General features: G+C 40.0%; 1 protein-coding gene across 1 annotated transcript in view; it reads left to right on the top strand.

The window, feature by feature from the left end:
* Window positions 1-27708, top strand: part of LOC126272079 (insulin receptor) — a 595694-nt gene that overhangs the window by 551291 nt on the left and 16695 nt on the right. Inside the window, exons 15-19 of the mRNA XM_049974641.1 lie at window positions 82-258; window positions 11930-12078; window positions 18634-18795; window positions 21205-21370; window positions 23130-23331. Coding sequence (XP_049830598.1) covers window positions 82-258; window positions 11930-12078; window positions 18634-18795; window positions 21205-21370; window positions 23130-23331 — 856 coding nt within the window. The remainder of the gene's footprint in view (window positions 1-81; window positions 259-11929; window positions 12079-18633; window positions 18796-21204; window positions 21371-23129; window positions 23332-27708) is intronic.

Genomic DNA, 27708 nt, shown 5'->3' with positions numbered 1-27708 from the left:
ATAAAATAATAGGAAAGTTTGCAAATTAGCTTAGGTGCTGTTGTCTATGCTTTGTATATATGTACGTATGTTTTCTTCTAGATGGGCAGTTTATGTACAAAGTTTATCAAGTCAATACTCTGGTTGTACACAATCTTAAACATTTTGCTGCATATACTGTTGGTGTACAAGCTTGCCGAGAGTTGGAGGGTAATGAAACTGAGAATACTACAAACTGCAGTCCTAAGAAGATTGTTACTGTGCGAACTCATGCAAATGGTAAGATCCAAATGAGTTGAATTTCTTATTTTTCAACTTCAGTATGTGACGAAAATCAGTGATTCATATATTCAGCTTGGTGGAGATGAAATTTATGTAACACTCAGATTAGAAGAAGAGTTGTCATTTTTCCTAATGTATATGTCAGTTGTGTTCAGTTGATGTTTTTATTTTGAATGTTCATCTGCAACTTACTCTTCCTCACTCCCACATTTGTTTTATGGAATAGATATAAACATGACATGAGATATCTTGGAATATGGAACAAATACTAGAATGCTCTAGAACGATAAAGAAGCTGTCATAAAACTAATGGTGTTCCGTTGAGGTGTTTTCATTTTACGCACGGCTATAAATAGAGATGCAAGCCCAATGGTGTTTGGAGTTCAAGCAGCAAGTACACATAACAGCAAGACTCGCAGCACCTGGAGAATACGTCAGGGTTGGTCATTGAAATATTTTCCATAAAGTGGAAACAACAATTCAGTAGAACAAAGGGATCACACCATTAATCAGTCACGCCAATAAAACCTCAGAGAACTGTTACAAACTACTTGTATGTGCTACTTTAAACAACAATATTTATGACAACTCTAATGGAGTTCAGACACACGTATGTCTAAAAACACAGTGAGGTTCAGCTGTGTTTTTAAATATATTTGTGAATTTTTTGATTACTTTCTTTTTCATCTTTCTAGAGCTGTTTCAAATCTGGTGGCTGCTAACAGTGTTCCTTTTCTGTGATGAACACTGTCAACATTAGTGTTTCACTTAGATTTTGAATATACTTAGAATTCATAACAGTTTTGCATATACAATTTCAATTAAGGTCACTTCATTTAATCTTTGATACCTAAATGATTGTAAATGAATGTTTTACACATCAGTCAGTTAAAGCAGTACTTTGATAGCAACTCTCACTTTTACAATTATGTTATTCAGTTGCTATCTACCTACCACCTATGGACACATGCAAGTACGAATGTGGATATTTGTTAAAATAAGTGCTTCTCATCATTCTGAGAGTAGGTAGTCTTACTGTCTTCCATGTTTGTGGATAGCTTACTAAAGTTATTTTGCACTAGAATAGAAAATTTCATTCTGAAACATATATAAGAACTCAATCCCCATACAGAAACTGTATTTATGTACTGAATTGTGAAAGTTGAGCCCACAGTTCATTGAAAATTATCATCAATCATCAAAGAGTTGCTCTGGAGTCATTTCAGTGCCTCTTCCAGAGGTTTCTTAAAGTTTGGTGATCTCTTTTGCATAGTATTTGTCATCATCAGCTGCGTAAAGTTCACTGCTGAATAATGGCCTCCTCCAGACTTTTGCATGCCTTATTGCCTCCAAACTATGAAAACTCCAGTTTGGAATATCAACAATGTCAGAAAAAGGATAACTTGCTACTCAGCTTAAAGATTTCTTGACAGGTTGCAGAGAGGGACAACAAAACTAATGTTACACATTTAGCTACACACACACACACACACACACACACACACACACACACACACACATTCACAAAAGCTAGCACACCTCATACACACGTGACTGTCATCTCCAGCAACTCAGACCGGAATGCAACTGTCACAATGAATGATAGCAGCAGTCTGGAGGGTTGGGGCAGGGGGAGGGGGCAAGGAAGGAGGAGGGATAGCAGGGTATGGATGGCGGGAGAGAAGAGTGCTGTCTGATGGAATGTACAGAGACTGCCAGGCATCAGGAGGCTGTGGGGTGGGATGGTGTGGTGGGCTGGTTCAAATGGCTCTGAGCACTATGGGACTTAACATCTGAGGTCCTCAGTCCCCTAGAACTTAGAACTAATTAAACCTAACTAACCTAAGGACATCACACACATCCATGCCCGAGGCAGGATTCGAACCTGTGAACGTAGCAGTTGCGCGGTTCCAGACTGAAGCGCCTAGAACTGCTTGGCCATACGGCCAGCATCATTGTGGTGGGGAGAGTGAGGCTGGAGCAGAAATGGAGAGGAGCAGGGAAGGGAATAGAAAGACAGGCGGGTGCGTTGGCAGTGGGTGGCATACACTGAGGGGGCATGAATAGGAGGAGGCAATAAGACAAAGTGGCTGGAAACCGTTGTGTAGAGTAGGTACTGTATGTTGAGGCTGAGATAATTCCAGGAGTAGAGAATATGTTGTAAGGATAACACCCATCTGAGCTGTTCAGAAAAGCTGGTGGTGGAGGGAGGTGATCCAGATGGCCTGGGTCGTCTTCTCAGACATATGAATTCATGTTGTTCGTGTGTGTGTTCTTTAATCTCATCTGTCCGTCTTCAATTTGGCCACTGTCATGGTCCTTGGAGTCCAGCATTTGTTTGGTTGCATGGTGTTGAAATGTCCACTACACCGAATAATAATGAAGTCGTCCCCTGCACAGTGTGGTTAATTTTGTTTTCCTGTCTCTTCTAGTGATTTTCAAGATGCCTCTTTCCACTGCTCACTCAATAATCCTTGTTCTTTAAATAGATTTCACATTAAAAGTCCATGTGGCTCTGTCACAAGTAAAAACTGGTAATACACACAGAATTCAAACTTCTCATATTAGACAATTTGTTCTGAAAGCTCTGTTTAGTTTGCCAAAAGTACTTCAGATTATTTTTCTCTTCTGTTGATTTCTTGTTCATTCCCTCATTGTGCTCATCATCCTAAGTATGAAAACATATCAGCTGCTTCTATTACTTCATTGAAACTTTGTATCTTATTTTTAGTGCGTTATTTGTACATTACAGTAGTCTTATTGTAATTGATTTTCAGGAAGTTTCAAAATTCCAAAATAGGCTGCAACCATTCATTGTTGAAGTTTATCTGCACTAGAGGCTAACAATACTGTGTCTTCCAAAAAATTAAAATGGTTCACATTTGTTTCATGAACATATTTCTTCTTCATTTTTCCAGTTTAATGATGTGAAAATTTCCTTTAGCATTAATCAGAGGTGTGATTCCACTCTCACTTATGGATGTTTCTCTATTCTGATTTCTTTGCCACTGATGAATATATCTGTAATTATATTGAAATGCCTTACTTCTTGGAGACAGTTAATAAGAGGTTTAATTGAAATGGAGTAAAAAGATCTCTTAAACTTTATGAAGCCTAGATAAAGTGATGATTTATACTCATTGCATCATTCTTTAATTTCAAACAGTGGAAACCCCAGGTAAGAATACCAACAAGGTAGAAAAAGATACATGGCTACGATAAACAAGACACTTCAAGTTGCCAACAGGCATGACTCGTATATAGCTTTCGGCCACAACCTTCGTCAGCAAAGAGGGACACACACACAAAATTCTCACACACACATACAAGCAAGCACACCTCACACACATATGACTGCCACCTCCAGCAACTCCAGACAGAATGCAACATCATGTGGGATTCAAGCAGCAATCTGTAGGGGGTGGGGAAGGTGAAGGGATAGTAGTGTATGGGTGGGGAGAGAGATAAACACTCGTGAAGTGTGCAAGAACTAGACTGCCAACAGGCACAGTAACGGAATGTTGTGGAGCAGGGAAGTGGGAAAAAAAGGTACAAAACAGGAGAGAAGCAGGAAAAAACAGATGGTTGCATTGGCAGAGGGATGCAAATAAACAAGGTGGAAGATGAGAATGGGGAGGAGATGATAGGACAGAGGGCGTGGAAACTGTTGGATGGAGGGTGTGGGGACAGTATCTCACTGTAGGCTGAGTTCATGGTTGTGTGTGCATGAGGTTTGCTTGCATATGTGTGTGTGTGTGTGTGTGTGTGTGTGTGTGTGTGTGTGTGTGTGTGTGTGTGTTGTAAAACAAGAATAACATTGTTCCACATTTGGGTGTTCTTCTTCTTCCACAGGCATTATGTAAACAATTTTGTGAAGTTCCTTTTGTATTTCTTTATGTTCAGCTTTAACAGTTTTCCCTGAAACATAACATCTAGATATCCTTCCTTTCTTCATAATATTGAATGGCTACATGTATCTCCTCTGACATTATTTCAGGAATATCAACAATAGTAGGAAAAGCAAAGATTGATTAGTTGAGGAATTTTGTTTTTTGTTTCTGGCTATTTAGTATGCGAGTTATCTCTAAAACTATACAAACATTAAGTAGTAGTCCTGGAATGCTTGCACAGTTTGCTCTCTGTTATTAATTAATATGCTGTCAGCCACATCTTAACTGGTGGAATGTGGTGTCTACTCAACATATGTTGTTAAGAGCTGCTTCTTTTACAATTTTACCTTCTCATCGCCTAGATAGTTTTGCTTAATTCACTACATTCTGTTATGTTCCAATCATCATTTGCTTGAAACTATTTCCTTCACTTTAATATTTTCTTTCTTCCATTTGATATTTTCTTTTCTTTTCATAGTTCTTGTATCATCTTTTATTTTTTTTATAAGTATCCCTAAGTAACTTCCCATATGTCTACATAATCTTTATCATTCAGAGTTCTCTGATTTATTAAAGTATATCTTCCTGTTCTCCAATAAATTCTCGTTGTCTACAGTTCTTACTTCCTGTCTGACAAATCTGTTTCTTCCCAGGTTTTTGCTCTACAGATAATGAGTCTAGGTTCGCCTATAATCTATAGTGGTTGGGATCATCACATCATGTGTGTTATTGTGTTCTCCAGCCTGAAGACTGGTTTGATTCAGCTCTCCATGCTAATCTGTTCTGCACAAGCCTCTTCATTTTTGCAAAACCATGGCAATCTACATCCATTTGAACCTGCTTACTACACACAACAAAAAAAGTTTTGCATCACCTCAGTTCTGAGAATTCCGGAACCTGTACAGAAAATTGGAATAGAGATCAACATAGACATCATTTCTGCTCTTTTTATTGCTGATGAAAACTACACGTTGCATGTTGTACCATCATACAGTGAGGCATTCTTGAGGTGGTGGTCCAGATTGCTGTACACATCAGTACCTCTAATACCCTTTTGCCCTTGATGGATGCCTGTACTCGTCATACTATCCAGACATTCATCAGGCCACTGTCGGTGCAGATTGCCCCACTCCTCAATGGCGATTGGGTGTAGATCCCTCTATTGGAGTGATTAGTGGGCCTCGTCGTCCATAAACAGCCCTTTTCAATCTATCCCAGACATATTCGCTATGGTTCATGTCTGGAGAACATGCTGGCCACTAGTCGAGCGATGTCGTTATTCTGAAGAAAGTCATTCACAGAGGTACACGATGAGGGCACAAATTGTCATCCATGAAGACAAATGCCTCACCAATATGCTGCCGATATGGTTGCAGTATCGGTGAGAGGATGGCATTGACGTATTGTACAGCCGTTACGGCGCCTTCCATGGCCACCAGCGGCGTTATGTCGGCCACACATAATGCCTCACCAAAACATCATGGAACCTCCATCTTGCTGCACTCGCTGCACAGTGTGTCTAAGGCATTGAGCCTGATCGGTTTGCCTCCAAACACGTCTCTGATGATTATATGGTTGAAGGTGTATGTGACACTCATCGGTGAAGAGAACGTGATGCCAATTCTGAGTCATCCATTCGGCATTTTGTCAGGCTCATCTGTACTGCGCTGCATGGTTGCAAATATGGACCTCGCCATGGATGTCGGTTGCGCATCATGCAGCCTATTGCACACAGTCATAACATGACATCCTGTGGATGTCAGGATTATTCAACATGGTGGCATTGCTCTCAGGGTTCCTACAAGCCACAATCCGTAGTTAGTGGTCATCCACTGCAGAACAGCTCTTGGCCGGCCTGAGCGAGGCATGTCATTGACAGTTCCTGTCTTCCTGTATCTCCTCCATGTCCAAACAACATCACTTTGGTTCACTCGTAGATGCCTCGACACTTCCCTTGTTGAGAGCCCTTCGTGCCACAAAGTAACAATGTGGACACGATCGAACCACAGTACTTACAGTTGAACTACAGACAACACGAGCTGTGTGCCTCCTTCCTGGTGGAATGACTGGAACTGATCGGCTGTTGGACTCCCTTCGTGTAGTAGGCACTGCTCATTCATGGTTTTTTACATCTTTGGGTGGGTTTAGTGATGTCTCTGAACAGTCAGAGGGACCATGTCTGTGATAAAATATCCAGTCATTGTCTATCTTCAGGAGTTCTGGGAACCAGGGTGATGTACAAACTTTTTTTGAAGTGTGTATATTCAAGCCTATGTATTCCTATACAATTTTTATTTGCAGCTCTTCCTTCTATTACCAAATTGACACCTCCTTGATGACTCAGAATGTGTTCTGTCAACTGTTCCCTTCTTTTACTCAAGTATACCATATATTTATTTTTCTCCAGTCTAAATATATTGGGTTGCATATCAGCAACTATTATGCCCTTGTTTTAATGACTGTGCTCACCTTATTCCAAAGAACTTTTACACTGCTGATAACTTTTTACGGCCTTGGTTAGCAATAAGCAGAGGTCTGGGTGTGCATCTGTATACACAAAATATTTGTCGATAGAGCTAACTATCAACAACTTGAAGTAATTTTAGGCACCAACTAGCAACACAGAAACCCTCACTAGAAGCACGGAACTACAAGTAGAAGTAGTGACTGGTGTCCAGGTGGCCACTGCTTATAACATTGTCCTGGAAGTCATCATTGGTCGGTGGCCTGGAGTTCTTGATTGGTGGCAACATTCAAAGCACCGCTCGTGGTGCCCGCAGGAATCTTTGAGGGGCCCCCCCTCGTTGAACCCCTTACCATTGTTGCGTAGTGATGATTGCTGCAACAACAGTAGGGTGGGAGGAGTGTACACGGATGCAGGATAACGAAATGCTGAGAATATAGGATCTGAAGCTGTGGCTGAAGACATGCTCCTTTCTGTACCCCAGCATTCGCCTTGTGACTTTCCTCAAGTGACAGCTGAGAAACAAGATGGAGGGTATGCCTTCACGTCCAGCGATTGTGCGAGGTCTTCTGGTGGTCAAACTTCAATGGTATCAGGCCCCTTGCCAGCTGCAGAATGGAGGGAACCATTGCCTGTGGACATCTGCTGTCTGCTTGGTGACAGATCAGGTGTATGGTCCAGATCTTTCAGTTCAGGGCCAGGTGCTGGTGACGTTATGCCCGAAGTAGCCGGAGGGGATATAGGCTGCATCATCCAGGTAGGCAATGAATCTGGGAACAAAGAGTCAGTGGCAGGATCACACAGTTTACAGGCAATTCAGGTGCCACCACTGCAATGTCAAAAACATGCAATTTGCTGAGCAACTTTATGTCAGTGTCCCATTTCTAGCCCTTGTGACCAGTGCATGACCTGAAAAAAGAAAGAAAGACAGGAAAAAAAGAAAAACAAGATGGAGTCATTAGGTTTGTACATTGCCTGAGCAGTCAGAGTACATGCCGGCCACCACAGTGGGTGCAGCAACTGGAGCAAGGTGCAGTGATGCCATCCGTGAAGGAAGTCAGCCAGCCAGAATGAAATTTTCACTCTGCAGCAGTGTGTGCACTGATATCAAACTTCTTGGCATATTAAAACTGCGTACCAGACTGAGACTCAAACTTGGGACCTTTACCTTTTTTAGGCAAGTGCGCTACCAGCTGAGCTATCCAAGCACGACCCATGACCTGTCCTCACTGTGGGGTCCTGCCCACTCATCTCTCATAGGGTGCTTAAAGGATGCAGCTTTCTCAGATAGCCATTCAACAATTCAAGCAAATCACATTAATAGTCTTTATTGCAATAAGGAAGACTGACATTACTTAACTTTGAATTTACTACGGTGTCGCAAGCAATGGGCAACATGGAAACAGTCAATATCTTTTGCTATAGCTAATGTCCATACAAGCAATGGATATGGATCACTAATAAATGCTATCATAGTTCTCTCTGCTAGGCCAGGTCTAGTACTGTGCGGACGAGGCTGGCAGGAGCGACCTTATATTCTCTTCTTGTAGAGGCAGCTCCTGTCATGGCACGGTCCTAGTTGGTGGGCTATTGGCTGACGTCGTGTCACAGTCTTCTCTGCTCTTGCTTTCTTCTTTTTCTTCGTGCCAGTGCTTGTGGTTATGCCGGAAAACTCACAGCTTTACTTCTGCCCGTACCTCACAGAAGTTCTGCTGTGAACTGTGCAAGACTAGCACTTCTGGAAGAAAGGATATTGCTCAGACATGGCTTGCTTTGAGGATGGGTCATGAGTTGTGATTGGATAGTTCAGTCAATAGAGCACTTGCCCATGAAAGGCAAAGGTCCTGAGTTCGAGTCTCAGTCCAGCACACAGTTTTAATCTGTCAAGAAGTTTTCATCACTGCTGGTGATGCACCATTGCGAGGCTTGGAATAGTAGGGCAACAAGAAGTGCAACAAAGCTCGGTCCCATGTAGGGTTAGTGTGTAATTTATCCATCTGCTGCTTAAAAGTGTGAACAAAGCATTCCACTTCTCCATTGGAATGGGGATGAAATGGCATGCTTGCATGTGACAAATATTATTGGCTGTACGGAAGTCTTTGAATCCTGCAGGTATAAATTGTGGTCCATTGTTAGTCACAAGCAACTCTGGTTGATCCTCACGAGAAAATATGGATTGCAAGGCTTGAAGAGTGCAGAGGAACCATGAGAGGAAACTTTCTACAGAGTGCAGAACATAAAACCAGCCTATCCTACACAGTGATAATGTTCCAGTGCATGCTGGTCAGTAATAATGGAAAATGTGGAAAACGAAAAACATCTTCCAGACAGTTGCACATGAACTAACCATTTCCTCTGATGTACTGACACTGTACAGACCCTCTTTATTGTGTAAGGGAGCTGCAGCTGCAGACAGTGAAACTTGTCGAAACCAATTGAGAAAAAGGCGTTGTTGCGTGAATGTGAGTTAGTGAGAGTGCGTGATGATGCCATATTTGTTACCCAGGTGGGTTGCCATTGGTGAAGCGTTCATTCGCACTGAATCTTTTGTGGAAACAAAGAATTTGTTTCAGGAGAAATTTCCAGGATGTTCTGTGCCAGTGAAAAGCACTATGCAGGAGTTGATTGAAAAGTAGTGGTGTACAGTATCCGTTCAAAATGCTGCCAGGAACAGATCACCAACTGTCTGCACACCTGAATTAAAGAGGCAGGTGTAGAAGATAATGACAAGAAGTCCTCATGAATCAATCAGGAAATTGAGTAAACTGGTTCATGTGAGTGAGAGAAGTTGCAGATGTGTGTTAAGGGGATTTAAGTTAAAACCATACCAGATAAGTGGTGTGCAAGAATTGAAGGAGCCTGACCTACAGAAGAGAGTGTATTTCTGTTCATGGCTGTTGAGAAGTGTTGCCAGTGGTGTCTTAAGGCTCATCACAGAAAATCCACACGCAATCCACCAGGTACCCTTGCATGTCAATGACATTGGTGTTTGATGTGCCATTTCCATGGTTTAGGTGTCCCATATTGTTTGAGATGACAGTAAGCAGTCACATGTGTTTTGGAATCCTAGAGGAGTTGTATTCAGACCTGGCAGGAGAGGAGCATCAGGGGACCATTTTACGTGGTGCACCCAGTATGAATGCTGAGGACAATCAGCCAACAAGTGTTCCATTAGGGTCCAGCAAAACACAAATGCAAGCATTGCCGAGGCCCTTCAGGCTTCAGCCAATCAAAGAGTCATTAAGGAGGGGCTGCCTGGTGTTCTGCATGAGCATGGCACTATGCCATCATCTGCTTTATTTGTGAGTCCTTGCCAAACCATGTGCAATGTTGACAAGCTGATTGTGTGACAAGCTGATTGTGTGACAAGCTGATTGTGTGGTGTGGACCAATCCACAGTGACCCTGATGAATCAAACTATGAACACGACTGTGAAGAACCTTCGGAATGACCACATGTGGTTGTTCAGATTCAGTACATAGCAGTAGGACACCTTGTAGCACAGACAAGTAATGCCGACATGCAAAGTATGGGCAAACCACTGGGATAACAATTTATTTCATAGTGTGAGGTCAACCAATGTGGATGTAATGTAACAGAACCTGCAAATCCAGATCCACTGCTGTTGCCAGGCAATATTCCAGTGATCTTGTGGAAACTGCTGCAGCATGTCTTGAGTCATGTGCATCCATGTGGGAACAAGATGCTTTTGAACTATCAAGGTCTGGATATAGTTCTAAGGGAAGACAGTAAAGCATGTCTGCATTGCCATGCTTGTATGTGGAGCTGTACATTCTCTCATATTGATAGTGTGATAAAATGAGAGTCGATGTTGCAGTTTTTGCACAGTATGGTTCACAATTGACTTGGCCGAATTGAAAAGTGACTGCAGAGGCTCATCGTCAGTAACTAGGTAGAACTTTCTTCTGTACAGATACTGATTAAATTTCGTTACCCCATAGATGATGGCAAGAGCCTCCTTCTGTGTTTGCCAATAATTTCTCTGAGCCTTGTCAAATAATTTGTAGATGAAAGCTATTGGTCTCGCAGCAGAACCAATCTTGTATACCATACAAACCAAGACCAAACGTTTGGAGGAATCAAAATGAACTAGGCAATGATCACTGAGGAAACAGTCTTTAAGTCATCAAAATGCAATGTTACATTCCTGGGACCACATAAAAGCTATTTTCTTGCTGTGAAGGTTGTGCATTGGTGCCGCAATCTGAACTGCACTTGAAATGAGGTGGATGTGATACACCAGCTTCACTAGTGTTGATTGCAGTTCAGTAAAGTTCTCTGGAGGTTTGGGGTCACAAATGGAATGTAAGTGCGACTGTGTCAGATGAACACCCCGAGAATTAATTACGTGCTCCAAGTAGTCAACTTCAAGAACACACACTTGTCTCTGTTGTATTTAAGGCCTGCCTCTGATGACATTTGGAACAGGGTGCAGAAATCACTAAAGTGCTTGTCCGCTGAGCAGCCTAATACCACTATATCATCTAAATAATTTGTGCACGAAGGCAGATGTGCAGTTAATTGATGTCAATAGTGCTGGAGAATTCCTGCTGTGGATGCACTACTGAAAGGTAACTGCTGGGCGTCAGTATCTGCTTAAAATCTGTGCAATGTGATTTCTTACCCCTAATGCCAGCTTCTCTGAATTACATATTTTCCTTAACACACATTCTTCAATTGCAAAATCCTCCTGGCGTGAATCTTCAATAGCCCTGAACCCACGCCTGCCTTGATCCCTGTCACTGTGCCAGTTCTTCACCGTCTCCCTCTTCCTCTGTTCTGTTTCCTCCACCTGGTCCCCTTCTCCATGTCATTGTGGCCTGTGGTGAGCCACACTTCCCCCCTGCTCTCCACCTCCTTTTCGCTCCCTTTGCCCCCTCCACCTGATATGAACCCTCACCACATTTGAGCTGCAATGGCACCAAAATGTGGTTGGCCAGGGAAATGTAGTTGTGGAGGTGTGAATGTTCGTATGTTTGTATGTATCCTGTTAACTAAGAAGTAGTATTCATCTTAAAGCTTAGCAATGCCCTCAGTCTTGTTATGTGCCTCTTGGTGACTAAACACCTCAACTATAAAGTGAGTTATTTACCTCTTCTTTTCCATTACCTATAGTTATTTACATCCCATTAAGGACTTGCAGTTACCTATTGAATATGTCCTGTGAGAGAGTTAAAATTTTGTAGAAATTTAAATGTTACTAATTTGGATGTTTCATTCTTTCATACACTGTTGGTGTGCTTATTTATCTCACATGCTACATGTTGCTAGAGCATTGTTCTGAATTTTTCAGAGACAGCAGATAACATCAACCCTCAAACTCTTACTGCAGAAGTGAATCAAACTGTAGGCACTGTCAAACTGAGGTGGGAAGAGCCCAAACAACCTAATGGAATAATTGTGACATACCAGATTGAGTATGGACGTGTTGATAGAGTCCCGGTAAGTACACACTTTGGCTCTATGAGTGTGTATCGTGTAACTATCCAAAAATTTTCCAGCATGAGTACAGTATTTAAAAAAAAGTATTTCTTTATGTGACTGAGTGAGGAATGTATTTGAAATGATGCTAAACCTTTACAGTGTTTCCACTATTTCTGTAGTGTTTTTCTGCTTCTGCAAACTGTACGTAGGGTCCTTTCATCCTGGGGTTAAATGACCTACCTTTCCACTTTAACCTTTGCCAACATATCACTCTCTCCTCCATGAAGTGGGAACTAACATTTCCAAAAGATAGGATAGCATCAACACTTTTACTTTCACATGTCTATTGGCAGAACTGTATAATTCACCTCTTGAAGATAAGCGTTTGTCAATTCCTGTTTTGCAATTTGTTAAGGTGTATGTTTTAAGTTTAGTGTAATTAAGTAACAAAACTTTTCAAACACAAGAAATGGCATGTTTCATATGAAATCTGACATCTCTTGTCAATAATGTTTGGAAAACAACCAGCCACTAATTTCACGATATTTAGTTTCCCATGTACAATTTTATTGTTGAACAATCAAAGGCCTTCTCTTGTTTATATGTATTAGAACCTTAATAGCAAGTCATTTATGTATGTCTTTTCCTGTAGAAAAACTTTTACAAAAACTAAACAGTGAAGTAGTTATGAAATTCTGTTGGGGAAGAGGGTCAGCATCCTAGTGTGGCTAATCACTCTCTCTCTCTCTCTCTCTCTCTCTCTCTCTCTCTCTCTCTCTCTCTCTCTCTCTCTCTCTCTCACTCATTTTTCTTATGAAAGACTGGAAGGAGTTAATCTTCTTCTGTTACACAGGAAGTTTGAATAGGAATATACCTATTACAAAGTATTATGTTGTCAAAACTGTACCACAGCTAGTTCATTGGAAGAGTGAATACATTTATGCTCATTGCCACTAGATGTTGGGTGTCTTCTGTTTACTTGTTTAGCATCAGAGGTTGCAATATGGCTACTCTACAGCAGAAATCACTTTGTTTTCTCAAGTTTGCGAAGTGTGATCCCATGATATCAGTGCAAAGACCGATCTTCTAAAAGGAGGACCATTCACAGATGGTATCAATAATTTGTAGACACAGGATGTGTATGTAAAGGAAGGAGCTCTGGCCACTCTTGTGTTTCCAGAGAAAATGTTACATGAATTCTAACTGCTTTCCAATGTAGTTCTAAAAAAGCAACACGCCCAGCTGGTCGGGAGTTATAACTCCCTACAACACTTGGCATGTTGGAGATGTTGGTTAGTTATGAAGCAATACAAATTACAGTTATTACAGGCTCTACAACATGATGAGAAACACAAAAGTGTGTCATTTTCCAACAAGTTTCAGAATGCTATTGACAGTGATAATGCTTTTATGCAATGCATTGTGTTCAGTGATGGAATGACTTACTACCTTAATGGGAAAGTAAACAAACACAATGTCCAAATTTGGGACCTACAGAAAAAAATGTACACAATGAACATGTACAAGATTCACTCGAAGTCAGTGTGTTTTGTGTGATATCTCACTCGCCTGTTTACGGCCCATTGTTCTTTGATTGAAACACTGTTAACAGTCAGCAGTACTTTGCTGTGTTACAAAATTGTTTGTTTCGAAGGCTGAACTAGAGCAACTTCATTTTTCAGTGAGGCAGGCTACCCCCTTACTGGAGTAGCCAAGATCACGAATATCTGAATGAAACTCTTCTGGGCCATTGGATTGGTTGTCAGACAGCCAGCAACCTAGCACTTCTCTACTGGCCTCCATGGTCACCAGATTTTATCCCCTGTGACTTATTCCTGTGGGGTTTTATTACATATAATGCGTGTACACACCAACACTACCACAGAACCTAGATCAGTAGTAACACAGCATCGGTGACAATGGACATATTTGCCCAGGTAACACAAGAATTAGAGTATCGATATGATATTATTCATGTTGCTGCTAATCTAAACTTGAGAGATTCTTAAATATGTGTCCAAAGTTTCATAGTTTTAAGTCTTACAGTGTAATAAATATATGTGTTTGAAAGACATATATTCTCTTTGAAACACTATAATCTTCCATTAAAATTTGTTGAACTGAGCTCCAAGATAACCAACTAGTCTCTGACAGCTGATCAATTGTTTGTCGACAGTCTCTGAGCACAGGCTGTAGAATTTTTTCAATATTTTTATCTGTTCGGGCAGTTGATGGATGTCCAGAACGAGGTTTGTCATCAATCAACATGTCACTATTTTTAAATCTAGAAAACCATGTGTACACTTGAGTTTATCACATAGCACCATATTGATAAGCTGTTTTCAACATTAAAACAGTTTCAGCAGCATTTTTACCCCAGAAAACAAAATTTCACAGCTGCACATTGTTCACTGAAGCTTGCCATAATAAAAATCGAAACATGAACAAAGCAGCACTAGCTAAAACAATCACGTCAGATGAACAGAACAAGCCAGGTCAAGAACACAGGTGGCACTGAACTGGCAACGAGTTGCATTATACGTGCCTGGCAGCAGAAATGTGTACCACACAAGCTCCGCCCATAGCAATGTTATTCCGTTTTTTAGTAGGTGTATAGGCTGCCTGCCCTGCACGACCGGTAGCTTGTGTGGAAGTAATATCAGCCTGCCTTACCATCCTGCTTTGCAGTGCAACCTACATACCAGGTACGAGAAATGATATTCCCCCCCCCCCCCCTCCCCAAAGTGTAGGCTGCCATGCACAACAGATGTGCTGTGTTGGGGGTAGTATTTGCCTGCTTCATCAACTTCTTTTGTGCGGAATACATGTGTAGATGGGCAAGACAGAGCAGGGAGATGGGGGGGGGGGGGGGATGGGTAGTGAGTAGTGAGAGATGGGGAAGATGAGATGGACAGAGAAAAGTAGGGGGAGGAGATGGACAGAGGGGGTGGCAGGGATGGGCATGGAGAGAGGGGGGGGGGGGGAGAATGAGATGGACAGCAAGTGTGGGGAGAAGGAGATACTCATTGACGGGGAGATACAGAAGGTGGTAGGTGGAAGGGGGAGAGGGATAGTGGACAGGTGGAAAAGGAAGAGGGGTGGAAGGATATGGACAGAGGGAGGGGAGGAGAGCATAGACAGACGGAGGGGAGAAGAATATGTAGTTGGACAGACAGGTGGAGGAGATTGACAAGGAGAGGAGGAGGAGATAAACAGACAGAGCACAGAGGAGGCAGTGGACACACAGAGTTGAGAGGATAAAGAAGAAGAGATGTCTGCAACATATGTGTCGAATGCATACGTAAGCATAGCTGACTGTATACAAATACATATGAGATTATAGGTGTTGTTTTTATGACTGGCAGTATTACTACAAATTTAACTTCATTAATAAACATGTCTTAAATCATTTAATGGCCTGCAGAAAATGCTCCTGTTGAAGCCCAAAAAATGTGACAATGTTTCTGAGAAGTGTGGTACCAGCTGCTTCATTCTTCCTTAAAAAATGTGATTATGTTTCTGATTATTTAAAAGACTCTGACTAAGAAGTGTGGTACCAGCTGTTTCATTCTACCTTCCTCAGCAATTTTAAAAATTTCCCCAAAAATTTTAGCCTGTGAACATATTCCCGCTTTTTTTTTTTTTAACGTGCAGCTCATCACAGACTCCCACAAGCTGCCGTGACTGTAACTCACTCACAACCACAAGTCCACTGCTGTAAGTTGGTCATACCCTTTCACTATGTTGCCCTTTCTTCACTTAATCATGTATCCCAACTCGTCATTATCTCTTCTTGACTCTCTGTCATTGTCTTCTGTGTCACAGCCACAGCCCCTTCATTCTATCCTACTACTACAGTCTCCTCTCAATGCCACTGTCTCCTGCATCCTCTCTCATACTGCTAATATCTCATTCCTTCCTTCCTACTGCTACTGTCTTTTCTCACTGTCACTATCTCTCTCTTCCTCATTGTCATCGTCATATGCTTGGTCCCTCGTTATTTCCCCCCCCCCCCCCACCCCCCACCCTCACTCCCACATTCTCCTTTTCTCTATGCGGCCCTCCCTGGCACTGTCTCCTTCACCCTTTTTCTAGTACAGTTCTGTCACCGCCAGCTATGTTCCACTGCCACTGTGTTTCTCTCTCTTTCTCTCACACTGTCATTGTCTCATTCACTCATAAGCACAACCACTGTCTCCTATCTTCCAGTATTTATTACTTTTCCGTCTCTTTGCCACTGCCACTGCTGCTGTCTTCCTCTCTGTCAGCATAAAATAGCATGAATAAGTTTGCATGCAAAAATTTTTGGGAAAATTTTTAAAGGTGTTGAGTAGGTAGAATGAGGCAGCTGGTGCCTCATGTTTGTCAAAATCTTTTAAATAAACAGGAACAGACTTGCATTTCTTGTGCTCTGATAGGAGCATTTTTACAGTCTTCCTTCTTTTCCCTGGTGCAGGAGGGCATGTAACTCATATGGAAAGAAATGTATTGGCCAGTAAAATTTAGACACTTTACTTATGTGAGACTGAAGTAATGCAGAACTAATTTTGCACCTCAGATCGGATTTGACATGTAGAAAATTTTGCATGTGCTTCAGTACTACAATGGTTCCCAGATGATAACATAACTGTGCAATATGTTTGTCCATGATACATCACCTTATAAACTACATTTTCACATCACACAAGATTTTTCACTTGTATTTATTTTACTAGTACACTTAGGGTAACTTTAAACCCCTGTATCTTGGAAACAGATAAGGATATGAAGAAAATTTTCTAGTTTGTTCGATATCACGATCTTAGGAATACATCAGAAAAATTACAGCCATTTGCTACGCATAGCTGTCTGGGAATCCAAGGGTGGGTTTCAATAACAGATAAAGATTTCTGAAAATGGGGAGACAGCTCTTCTAGATAAATGTCTATGCAATACATCGTTAAATTTGAACAATTTGCTGCAGTTATTTATTATTTAGATTTCACCTATACTGGACTTTACATGTAGAAGTTGGGTAACTCCAAGCCTCTGTATCTTGGAAGCAGATAAGGGTGTCAAGAAAACTGCCACAGTTGTTTGAGATCAGAAATATATTGCAAATAGTTGCTGAGACGAAATCCTTGGCTGGGTTTTGGTCTGCTAGTGACAGTCAAAACATAGGTTTTTTCCCCTGGGTTTTACAAAGAACCACTCACGAACTAATGGTGTGTCTGGAAGTCCCCCCAAGCTCACCATAGACCACACCCATTGCAGAAAGAACCAACAAATTTGCTCCATTTGCCTAAGCAGGAGGATGTGTGTAAAATTTGACCCTGTACTGTAGGATTGTGACACTAAAACGATCCTTCTGTTGAGTATACAAATGGTCCCTAGCCCAAAGGCTATCTGAAACACTTGACCCTACCTTTTTATCACCAATAGAACCCGAGGTATGAGCACCAGAATATCATGTTTTTATGCTCAGTATTTTTTAACATATTAGGTACACATGCATACCAATAACTAAGCATAAGATTTCAGTGTTCTATTAAAAATGCAGTTGTAGTCATAAGAGTTACTAGGCATTTGCCAGTTTCATGATTTTTTTGTAAACTCTTTAGGAGTTGCAATTTTAAATTTAAATATTTAAGTGGTGGTGGTAAAATGTCTGCTGCAGTAAATGTAATAGCTTTGCATTTGATTAGTTATAATTTGGTCTCATGTTTTCTCCAACAGTTACAAAGTAATTATTGGATTTGATGGCTAATGGTATCAATATGTCATTAGTTATGTTGCTGTTATTTCCTGGAAGCTGATAGAAAATCAACAAAATACAATATTTCAAATAATCTGTGTTTTCCATATTACACTCACTGTTTCATTATTTTACTTTTAAAATTGTTCATAATGTATTTTTGTATGTTTTAAATATTTGATGGACCTCTTCTCAAATGTTTCTTCAAATGGCATGTGCTCTCTCTCTTTATGATGTTTCAGAGAGGTTTAAAATTTAATCCAGGATGTTTCTGCAAATTGTTATAATCAACAATTTTTCATCACCACTTCTCTCCCCTTGTCAGTCTAATACATTTGGTGAACATTTATTCCCCCAACAAGATTTGATCCAGCTTCCTTAGAGTCATGTGTCCCCAAACAGTTGCACATTAGGTAACTCAGCCATGCAGGTGCGTGGGATGAAATAAATGACGATAGATAGGTGGAGAGATAGAGATATATAGATAAAGAGAGAGAGAGAGAGAGAAGAGAGAGATGTATAGAGAAAGAGAGAGAGAGAGAGAGAAACAAGAAGAGGGGGAGGGAGGGAGGGAGGGAGGGAGAGAGAGAGAGAGAGAGAGAGAGAGAGAGAGATCTGTCTCACTATTTTAATTTTCATTTTATTTTAACCATTAGGGTTTCAGTAATTTTGTAATCTTGTTTCAGTAATACATAGGTATCATTTTGCACCCTTACTTAGTTCCATGAAGTATAACTGTAGCTACTGTTAATGATTTGATCCTTAATCTCGTGAACTACCAGTAAGATGATGATATAGAAAACGGTAATTGTAATGATGAAGTTTTATATTTCTTGCAGCCCAAGACGATTGTTGAATGTACACCTAGGAGCGAGTTTATTAGGAACAACCGCTCATACATGCTTGTGAATCTGTCACCTGGGAACTACAGCCTTAGAGTGAGAGCTACATCTCTGGCTGGCAATGGAAACTACACAGAAACCAGATACTTCTATATACAGGTATGTATGTACATATAGTGTAGAGAATCTTTGTTTAGTTCTTTCCCAAAAGAACGGATACCATTGATGATTATGCAGCTTCTATAGAATGAAATGATAATTAAATTGACATCCTAGCTGCAAACAGGCATTGATATACATCATTGGGGACATGTTGAAAATGTGTGCCCCACCTGGGACTCGAAATGAGGATCTCCTTCTTGCGTGGCAGACGCTCTATCCATCTGAGTCACTGAGGGCACTGAGGATAGTGCGCCTGCAGGGACTTATCCCTTGCATGCTCCCCCGTGAGACCCACATTCCCAACATGAGTAATGAGTATGATGGGCAAACATCTATTACGCGCACTACGAATGCAGTAGTATGCACATGTTGGGAATGTGGGTCTCACGGGGAGCGTGCAAGGGATAAGTCTCTGCAGTTGCACTATCCTCTGTGCCCATTAGCAGCTGAATGTATTAATATATAATTCTAAACATGAGATAATACAGTAATTGTACTCCAAGAAAAGTGGCACCCCATAAACCACACGGAAAACGGTAGCAGAATTTTAACATACCTGCCTTCCGTGAAACACAATGTTTTCCAATCATAAGACATGTTTTGACACTTGTTTGGTACCTCCTCTGGGCTTGATATTATTTATTAATTTGTATTCTTTACATCTTAAATTTACAGAAAGTCATTCTTCAGTAAATTATAGAATGGCGGCACACCAAGTTTTATCATTTAAATCTTACAAGGCTTTATATAAGAATCTCTGTTAAAGTCATCACAGAGCAAAACAGTAGGGTACTTTGAGTTGTATAATTTTGAAATGAATATTGTGCCAAGGACTGCCTTCTAATTTCGCATTCGTTATGTAGACAGGATATGATAAAACAATTGCCCTGAGTACAATAACTCCATACACCTCCTCCAAATAACATGCCACACTGTTGCTCATGATCATGTGATGCCCCACTACACATGAAATTCCAAACAGAAATGTGTTAAAAGGTGTAAGAGCAGAGCAGACACCTCACACAGGCTTCCTACGTCATCGTTGCTACGCATGCATAGTAACATCTGTCTGCTGGTGCTCTCTGGCAACTGCTCAAACAAACCTATGTGTAAGAGGTCGTGGGAAAATATTGCAAATGGTGGCTTGAGAAGTGTTACTTTCAAAGTAAATTTCCTCTTACACAATATTAATTATGTTACATGTGAGAATGCGCAATGAATTTCTTAAATCACAGAGCGTTTGACTCTTATTCAAAACTTAACACTTTGAGGACCAACCACTTAGAAAAATTTCAGTCCTGGAAGACCAGACATTTACATCTTCCTTTAATATTTTACTGGCACATTTGTGTTTGAGATATCTTAAAGGGGACCTGCTGTCATTAGCTGGCAAGATAATGTGCTGTGAGCTATGATTTGCTGAGAAAAGTACATCGCAATCTCAATTTCAGTGCTTTGGAAACTAATGTGCTGTGTTTGATGGAATTCATATTTATACTTAATATGAGAGTACATAGTGTACATTTTGCTGCACATCAAAGATCTTTCCGATACACATTATTTTTTTTCCTGGGTTTCATTTCCTAATGTGCCTTGAAGGTGAATGCCACTGAATGAAACCTTTACCATTCAAAGGAGTGATAAGTTTTACTCTTCCGAGGGGAAGTATACTGTCACTTAACATGAAGAAAGTGTATTTTCACCCAGGAAAATGAGTATTTTCACCCAGAAAGAAGTGTATTTTTAACTGGGGCAGCCAGAGATTGTTTTTTCCTTGTCCATGTACACATCCTGATGACCATGCAAATTCATCCACCCACACAAACAGTGCTACTTTAAGGTTGTGCCTGCTGGAAATGGTTGTTGGACATAACTGACGTTAAAAAAAGCTGGCTTACTTTGCTTTCGTGTCACATCATACTTTATTTTTGGATGACTGTAGAAACTAAGATACGGTTTCCAAGTTGCAAATGGCATAATATGAATTATTTGTGAACTGAATTAAGAAAATTCTGTTAAAACATGTTCAAAAAATGTCTCTGAGCACTATGGCACTTAACATCTGAGGTCATCAGTCTCCTATAACTTAGAGCTACTTAAACCTAACTAACCTAAGGACATCACACACATCCATGCCCGAGGCAGGATTCGAACCTGCAATCGTAGCGGTCGCGCGGTTCCAGACTGAAGCGCCTAGAACTGCTCGGACACAGCGCATGTTCAGAAAAAGTAACTATATTAAGTACTGCGTTTCATTACATGTATTCCTTTCAGAAATTACTTGTAAATAATAAATCCCTTTCTACAGCTGACAGTTCCATTCATAGAATCTGTGCCATCAATAAAAACAATATATAGAGGTTTTGAAACCAGTATTTGGAATACAGTAAAATGTTTGTGTCACAGGACTTGCCGTCGTCGTCAAGTGTCAAGGTGCTCGTGGGCGGCCTGGTCAGTGCACTCCTGCTGCTTGCAGTCGTGTGTGCTGTCGGTATTTACATGCGACGCAGGTACCTGTCTCAGGTTCCGAGCATGTTGATTGCTTCTGTGAATCCCGAATATGTACAAACAAGTGAGTCGTTAATGCTATATTCTGCTTAGAGATAATTTGTATTGCTGTAAATACCAAATGGCTACAGAATATTTAACCATATACATAGCACATGATACATTCGCCATTAACAGCAACACCATCACCTCCAAAAGCACTTAATGTGCTTTTACTATCAAAGAATTTGTATGGTGTTCGTTCGATGTATATAAGGATTTTTAAAACCAATGTTTAATGATGCAAGAGCCATTATTTGCAAGCCTCCAGCACATTACTCTCTGAAATCCAGAAACGTTTAATTTTCGTTCAGGCACTAACCAACAGGTCCATTACAAGATACTCAAATGGAACAACTCCTGTTGTGTGAGATGATAGATGATAGACTAATAATATTTTGTATGAAAAGGGGGGGGGGGGGGTCATAATTTGCACATAAAACAGGTAAGTTGGCTAAAATGTATGTTATCAGAATGAATTTCTTATGCATGCCTGTAATGCAGGGTCTATACACCATGGGACAAATGGAAAAACTGGGATAAATGTAGGAACTTTTTCATCTGGGTAAGACCCAGATATTTTTTTAGAATTCTGGGAGTTTTTCATTGTTTTGGTTTTCAGTTAAATTTTTGTATTTGGACTGGTATGAATTGATATTCTAACAAAGAATTTTACTTCAGCCCGCCACTTCAGAACAATGTGCAACAATAGAACATAAAAAAGAGAATAACACCAAAATGAAACTTTATTTGCAAATAAAATGTGCCATTTACAACAACAAAACACAGTGCACACACAAGCAACTACAGATAGCAAAATGTTTCAAAGACTTTAGGATGAAGGCTATACACTACTTAGTAACAACAAACTACTTTCATTGGGTGTGATGTCACAACTTTTCACATTTCTAATAGGCACCAGGAAAATATTGCAAATTGTGGTTTAAAGGCATTACTTACACAGTAAATTTCCTTTTATGCAAAGTAAATTATACTATGTTACTGCCTAACCACACTCTCGGGGGAAAAAGCAGTGAAAACTTTTTGACAACCAAGATTATATGTGAAAGCTTACCTTTCTTTTAGCTACACTGCATGTATATTAAGTTAAACCATTAAATTTTCCTAGTTGTATGTTTGCGCTACTTAACAGTGATATTACTATTGGCTGACTACATCATGTGTCCCGTGCTCTGAATATCTGCTGCCATTGGCTGGTAAGATCATGTGAGCTATGATTGGCTCACAAAAGCACATCATGCAGTGCAATCTCGATTTCAGTGCTGTGTAAGCTACCATGTAGCATTTGGTGAAATTCATGTTTATACTTTTGTAATAGAAAAATGTGTACTATACATGGTGCTGTGCGCCAAAGATATTTTTCCAAAACGCATTGCTTTTTTAAGTCTTTACTATTCAAAGGATTAAGTTTTACAGCTTCAACAGAAAGTATATTGGCACTCAAGATGGAAAAAATATATTTTCACCCCAAGTATGGTGTATTTTCACCCAGAACAAAGCGTAAATTTTTTTTACAATGAACTCTGGGAAAAGTCCAGAATTTTTTTCCCTCGTTTACTATGCATCTTTTACAGTATTTTTCTTTAACAACTGTTAACACCGACATGAAGTAGGATTGTTTGCTTCTTTTTCTTTTGAATGTGTGATTCCATAATTTTATTAAGTTTATAAAGTTTACTTGTGTTTTCAGTTTTATGTGTCATATTTCTTTAAGACTTTAAATCAGTAAAAGGAACCATGTTTTTGTTTGTCTGAAATTTCAGCATATGTGCCAGATGAGTGGGAAGTGCCACGTGAAAAAATAAAATTAGTCCGAGAACTGGGCCAAGGTTCATTTGGTATGGTGTGGGAAGGCATCTACTGCCACAAGACTGAAAATGAGAGGCGTTGTGCTGTCAAGACTGTGAATGAGCATGCCACTGACCGTGAACGGTCAGAGTTCCTAAATGAAGCATCTGTCATGAAGTAAGTTCTGCTGAAAGCTTGAAATGTGCATACAGATTTAGAAAATTAAGATTTATAAAATAAGTTAATTTAAAAAAAAGTCAAACCACAATAGAAAATAACAGAAACAAAACAGAAAAGCCTTTTTTTCTCATCACAGATGTGGGGAATTGTTCTTCTTATTGTAAAATTGAGTAATTTAGAAATTATATTATAAGCATGATTGACGTGCACACTAGAAGAAGGGTGTAAAATAAGAGTCCGTCGCTAATTATTTATCACTGCTGTTTCTACTACCCACAGTCTCTTTCTCTCATCATGACTACAAGTGATAGGAGAATATTGTGTGTTTAGTTTGCTTTAAAATTAAATACAGAAGATGTGCTGCTAAGACATTTTTGCAAAATATTGCACACAGCTGAAGCTGTCTAGGAGTAATAGAAATCCGTGAAACATCAAAGATATGTGGTTGATTCTCAGCATCAGCACAATGACAGCTATGCCCTTAAGTACTGATTTATTTTGACTTGGAACTCGTTGGCAATATGTAAAAAAATAATTATACACTTGGTTTACTTCCAGTGTCTTATAACATCCAAAATTAGAGGTGCCACCTTACCCTAGTCAATTCTGTAGTTTAAAAATTAATACCAAGCTGTTAGGCACAAAATCATAAATGTATATCATTAGAATTTATTTAATGTGAAATGTTAGGTATTAATATGATCAACCAACCAGTCACTTTTATTTTATAACCTAGTAAATATCTAAAAATGTATTCTATAGCTTCTCTAAGCCCATGAGACATATAATGTCAGGAATTGAGAGATTGCCTGATAAATGACAGGTCTCTGATACAGCCATGGTAGTTGTGGCTTGCTTTCAAGACAGAAATGAGTCTTGAAATGAAAATCTCATTGATGGCAGTTTCAATCAGTTGGAAACAATGGCTTACTGGTGGAAGCTACAACTAATCCTAGAACCAAAAACAGACCCATTTGCAGTGTTGTGGCTTAAACATCCTCAGATTAAGAAATAAAATTGAAGAACTGACTTGGGGAAAGAGAGAGTTTTTACCACAGAAGTTAATGGGACATAGTGCAGGAAAACTGAAATCAGGAATGTACGAGGTGTGATAAAAAGTAACAGTAATTTTTTAAATTCACGGGCGTTATACATCCAATTTTCAAATTTTTCTCTCTCGTTGGTACACATGTTAATGATGTGTGTATGCGTTTTCAGCTGTTTTGAATATTTGGTATACTGTTGACACTCGAAAATGTTATAAGTGTTTTCGAGTGCTCAATGAATTTTTATTTTTGAGTAAGACAGATCAAAGAATTTTTTGAGAAAGATGGATCAGAGAACTTGCATCAAATTTTGCTTGAAAAATGGGATAAAGTTCAGCACTGCATTCGAAATGCTGATTGTGGCCTTTGGCGAATCTACTAAGTCAGAAAAAATTTGACAAGTTTTATCATAGGTGAAGGTTCTTCCTCTTTTTACTTCAATTACATTGGGGTGGTGCATGATGAGTCCATACCTTATGATCGTACAGTCAATAAGGAACACTATCTGCAAGTTACGTGCCATTTGTGTGAAGCAGTCCGGAAAATTACTAGGACTATGGTAAAACCACTTGTGGAAATTGCTTTACAATAATGCTACCACTCATACCTCAATGTTTGTGTGTGATTTCTTGACAAAAAGCAAAACTGTTATGCTGTGTCAGCCACCATATTCACCGGACATGTCCCCCTGCAACTTCTTTCTATTCCCGAGGCTGAATAGAACCATGAAAGGCCGTTGTTTTGCCCCCATTGATGAGATAAAAACAGAATTGCTGAGGAGCTGAGCACCATAATGAAAAATGAGTTCCAGAAAAAATGCTGGCACAAGTGCATTATATCTGATGGGGATTTCTTTGTAGGAGACAAAGTTGATGTCGATGAATACATAAAAAATCTTTTTTTAAAAAAATAATTCTTATTACTTTTTGATAACACATCATATGCCTTAAATATATGTTTTACTTGTGTGGAAACCCTTAAGAGTTAATACATGGAGCTGTGTTCTTCACAAAGATTTAGATGCTTGCTGTGGATTCTAGTTTGTTAGTAACAAAATAATTAAGCTGCCATTGAATTGGAACGGGAACAAATATTGTATGAGCCAGGTAACTTGTGAGCAGGATGCACCAAAGAAGAAGAAGGAGACTTTCTGAATGGCTCAGAAGAAAATACTGACTATGGATATCTAATAATTACAGGTGATTTAAGTGCTTTTGTTGGATTGCAAATAATGGAATATGAGCTTACACTGTCTCCTCATAGATACCATTAAAGAAATTTGATGGGCAATCCCTCCCCTTATACTTTGGTATGAGAAACAAGCTAGTTGTAGGTAACATTTTGTTCAAGAAATGGGATGCAAAACCACTCACTTCAGTCATTGACTGTATTCCGTAAAAATGAACATTCACATGAGAAAACTACAAAATTATAAATCATAATTTCTGGCTATTAATGACCTTCAATCAGTACTGCCACTAGACAGGTATAAAATTACACCACACTTTCAGAATAAAAATGGTCTTGCAGAAGAGCGCGGTATAGGCTGGGGAAGCTTAAAAAGGAAGGGCAGGCCACTCAGACCACAGGATGAAAGTGAGTCACTTGTTTTGAGGACCTCAACCACTATAACTTTCGCCCAACCTATCCTCCTCAAGGAAGGAGCTGTTATTATGAAAACTAGGATACCATCACGTATTTTTATGTACACATGTGGGCAGTACTGATGTAGACTATATTCTGTCAGATCTAAACATTTAAAATACTATCAGTTGCATCAGCATAACCACAGGTTAACACCTAGATGGAAATCACAGATATGGCAATGAGAAGACCTCAGGAAGCCTACAATAAAAGAATACCAAAAGTTTAAACTAGTTGCCTTCCTCGATAGAAGAATTCGAAGATCAGATTCAGATGTTTTTGCCTAAAGAGGAACTGAAATCTACAAATGAGAAATGAGTCCACAAAATGTTTAGTGTATCACAAGACATTAAATACTTCCATGAAGTTCAGTTTACAAATGCATCAAAGAATATCGAAATGGAAAACTTGAAGGACTTGAGGTTGTACAAGAGGTTACAAAACTTGAAAGGAAGTCCTCTGAGGAGAAAGAAGAAGAAAAGGAAAAATCAAATGATGGTGCTGCTCAGATGAGCTATAAAACTGCACATCTTTTGCCAATGCCCTTGTGCCCTTTCACGTAGGTGGTCTAATAAATGAACACTTGGCAGTTGCAGCTGAACATTCATGTACTCTTCAGGTAGAAGAGTTTCTCGTGTGAATTTATCAGACGTGACAGTCATGTGTTCCATATGGGCTGTGGCAGACGATGTTCAGAGCCAGTGTGCAAAACTTTTGTAAATAGTTTGCTGCATACTCCACAGCATTCTGTGAAAGTGCAGAAAGCTCAGGCACTCAGCTGGCATGTGTCATTCTTAGCAGTGATGAAGGAAGTGTTGAAAATATAGGTTTGTCTTGGAATTTATTAGTTTTTGTGTTTGCAGCCAAAACACCAGTCATGTTGGGAAATAAATCGGGATTCGTAGGGAAATGAATGGGAAAAAGCTGCAGTACCCAAGTCACTGATCTGTAAAGTAATTGATCTGCAGTGTGACAGGGAATATAATGCCATTTTAGATTTCTTGCGGCATTTCCCTCAAGACTGACTTTCTCATTTACATACACTATGTGTTCAAAAGTATACGGACACCCCCAAAAACATGCGTTTTTCATAATGATGCATTGTGCTACCACCTACTGCCAGCTAGTCCAGATCAGTGACCTCAATAGTCATTGGACATCATGAGAGACCAGAGTGGGGTGCTCCACGGAACTCACGGACTTTGAAAGTGGTCAGGTGGTTGGGTGCCACTTGTGTCGTACATCTGTACTTGAGATTTCCACACTTCTAAACATTCCTGAGACCAATGTTTCTGATATGATAGTGAAGTTGAAAGATGAAAGGACATGTGCAGCACAAAAGCGTATAGGCTGACTTTGTCTGTTGACTGACAGAGACCGCTGACAGTTGAAGAGGGTCATAATGTGTAATAGGCAGACATCTATCCAGACCATCAGACATGTATTCCAAACTGCATCAGGATCCACTGCAAGTACTATGGCAGTTAGGTGGGAGATAAGAAAACTTGGATTTCATGGTCAAACGGCTGCTCGTAAGCCACGCATCATGCTGGTAAATGCCAAACAACACCTCACTCGGTGTGAGGAGCATAGACACTGGATGATTGAACTGTGTAGAAACGTTGTATGGAGTGATGAATCATGGTACACAATGTAGCGATCCAATGGCAGGGTGTGGGTATGG

The sequence above is a fragment of the Schistocerca gregaria genome, chromosome 5 (assembly GCF_023897955.1).
Source record: "Schistocerca gregaria isolate iqSchGreg1 chromosome 5, iqSchGreg1.2, whole genome shotgun sequence".
Classification (NCBI taxonomy): Eukaryota; Metazoa; Arthropoda; class Insecta; order Orthoptera; family Acrididae; genus Schistocerca; species Schistocerca gregaria.
The sequence above is the reverse complement of the archived record's forward strand: the minus strand, read 5'-3'. Positions and strand labels throughout refer to the sequence as shown.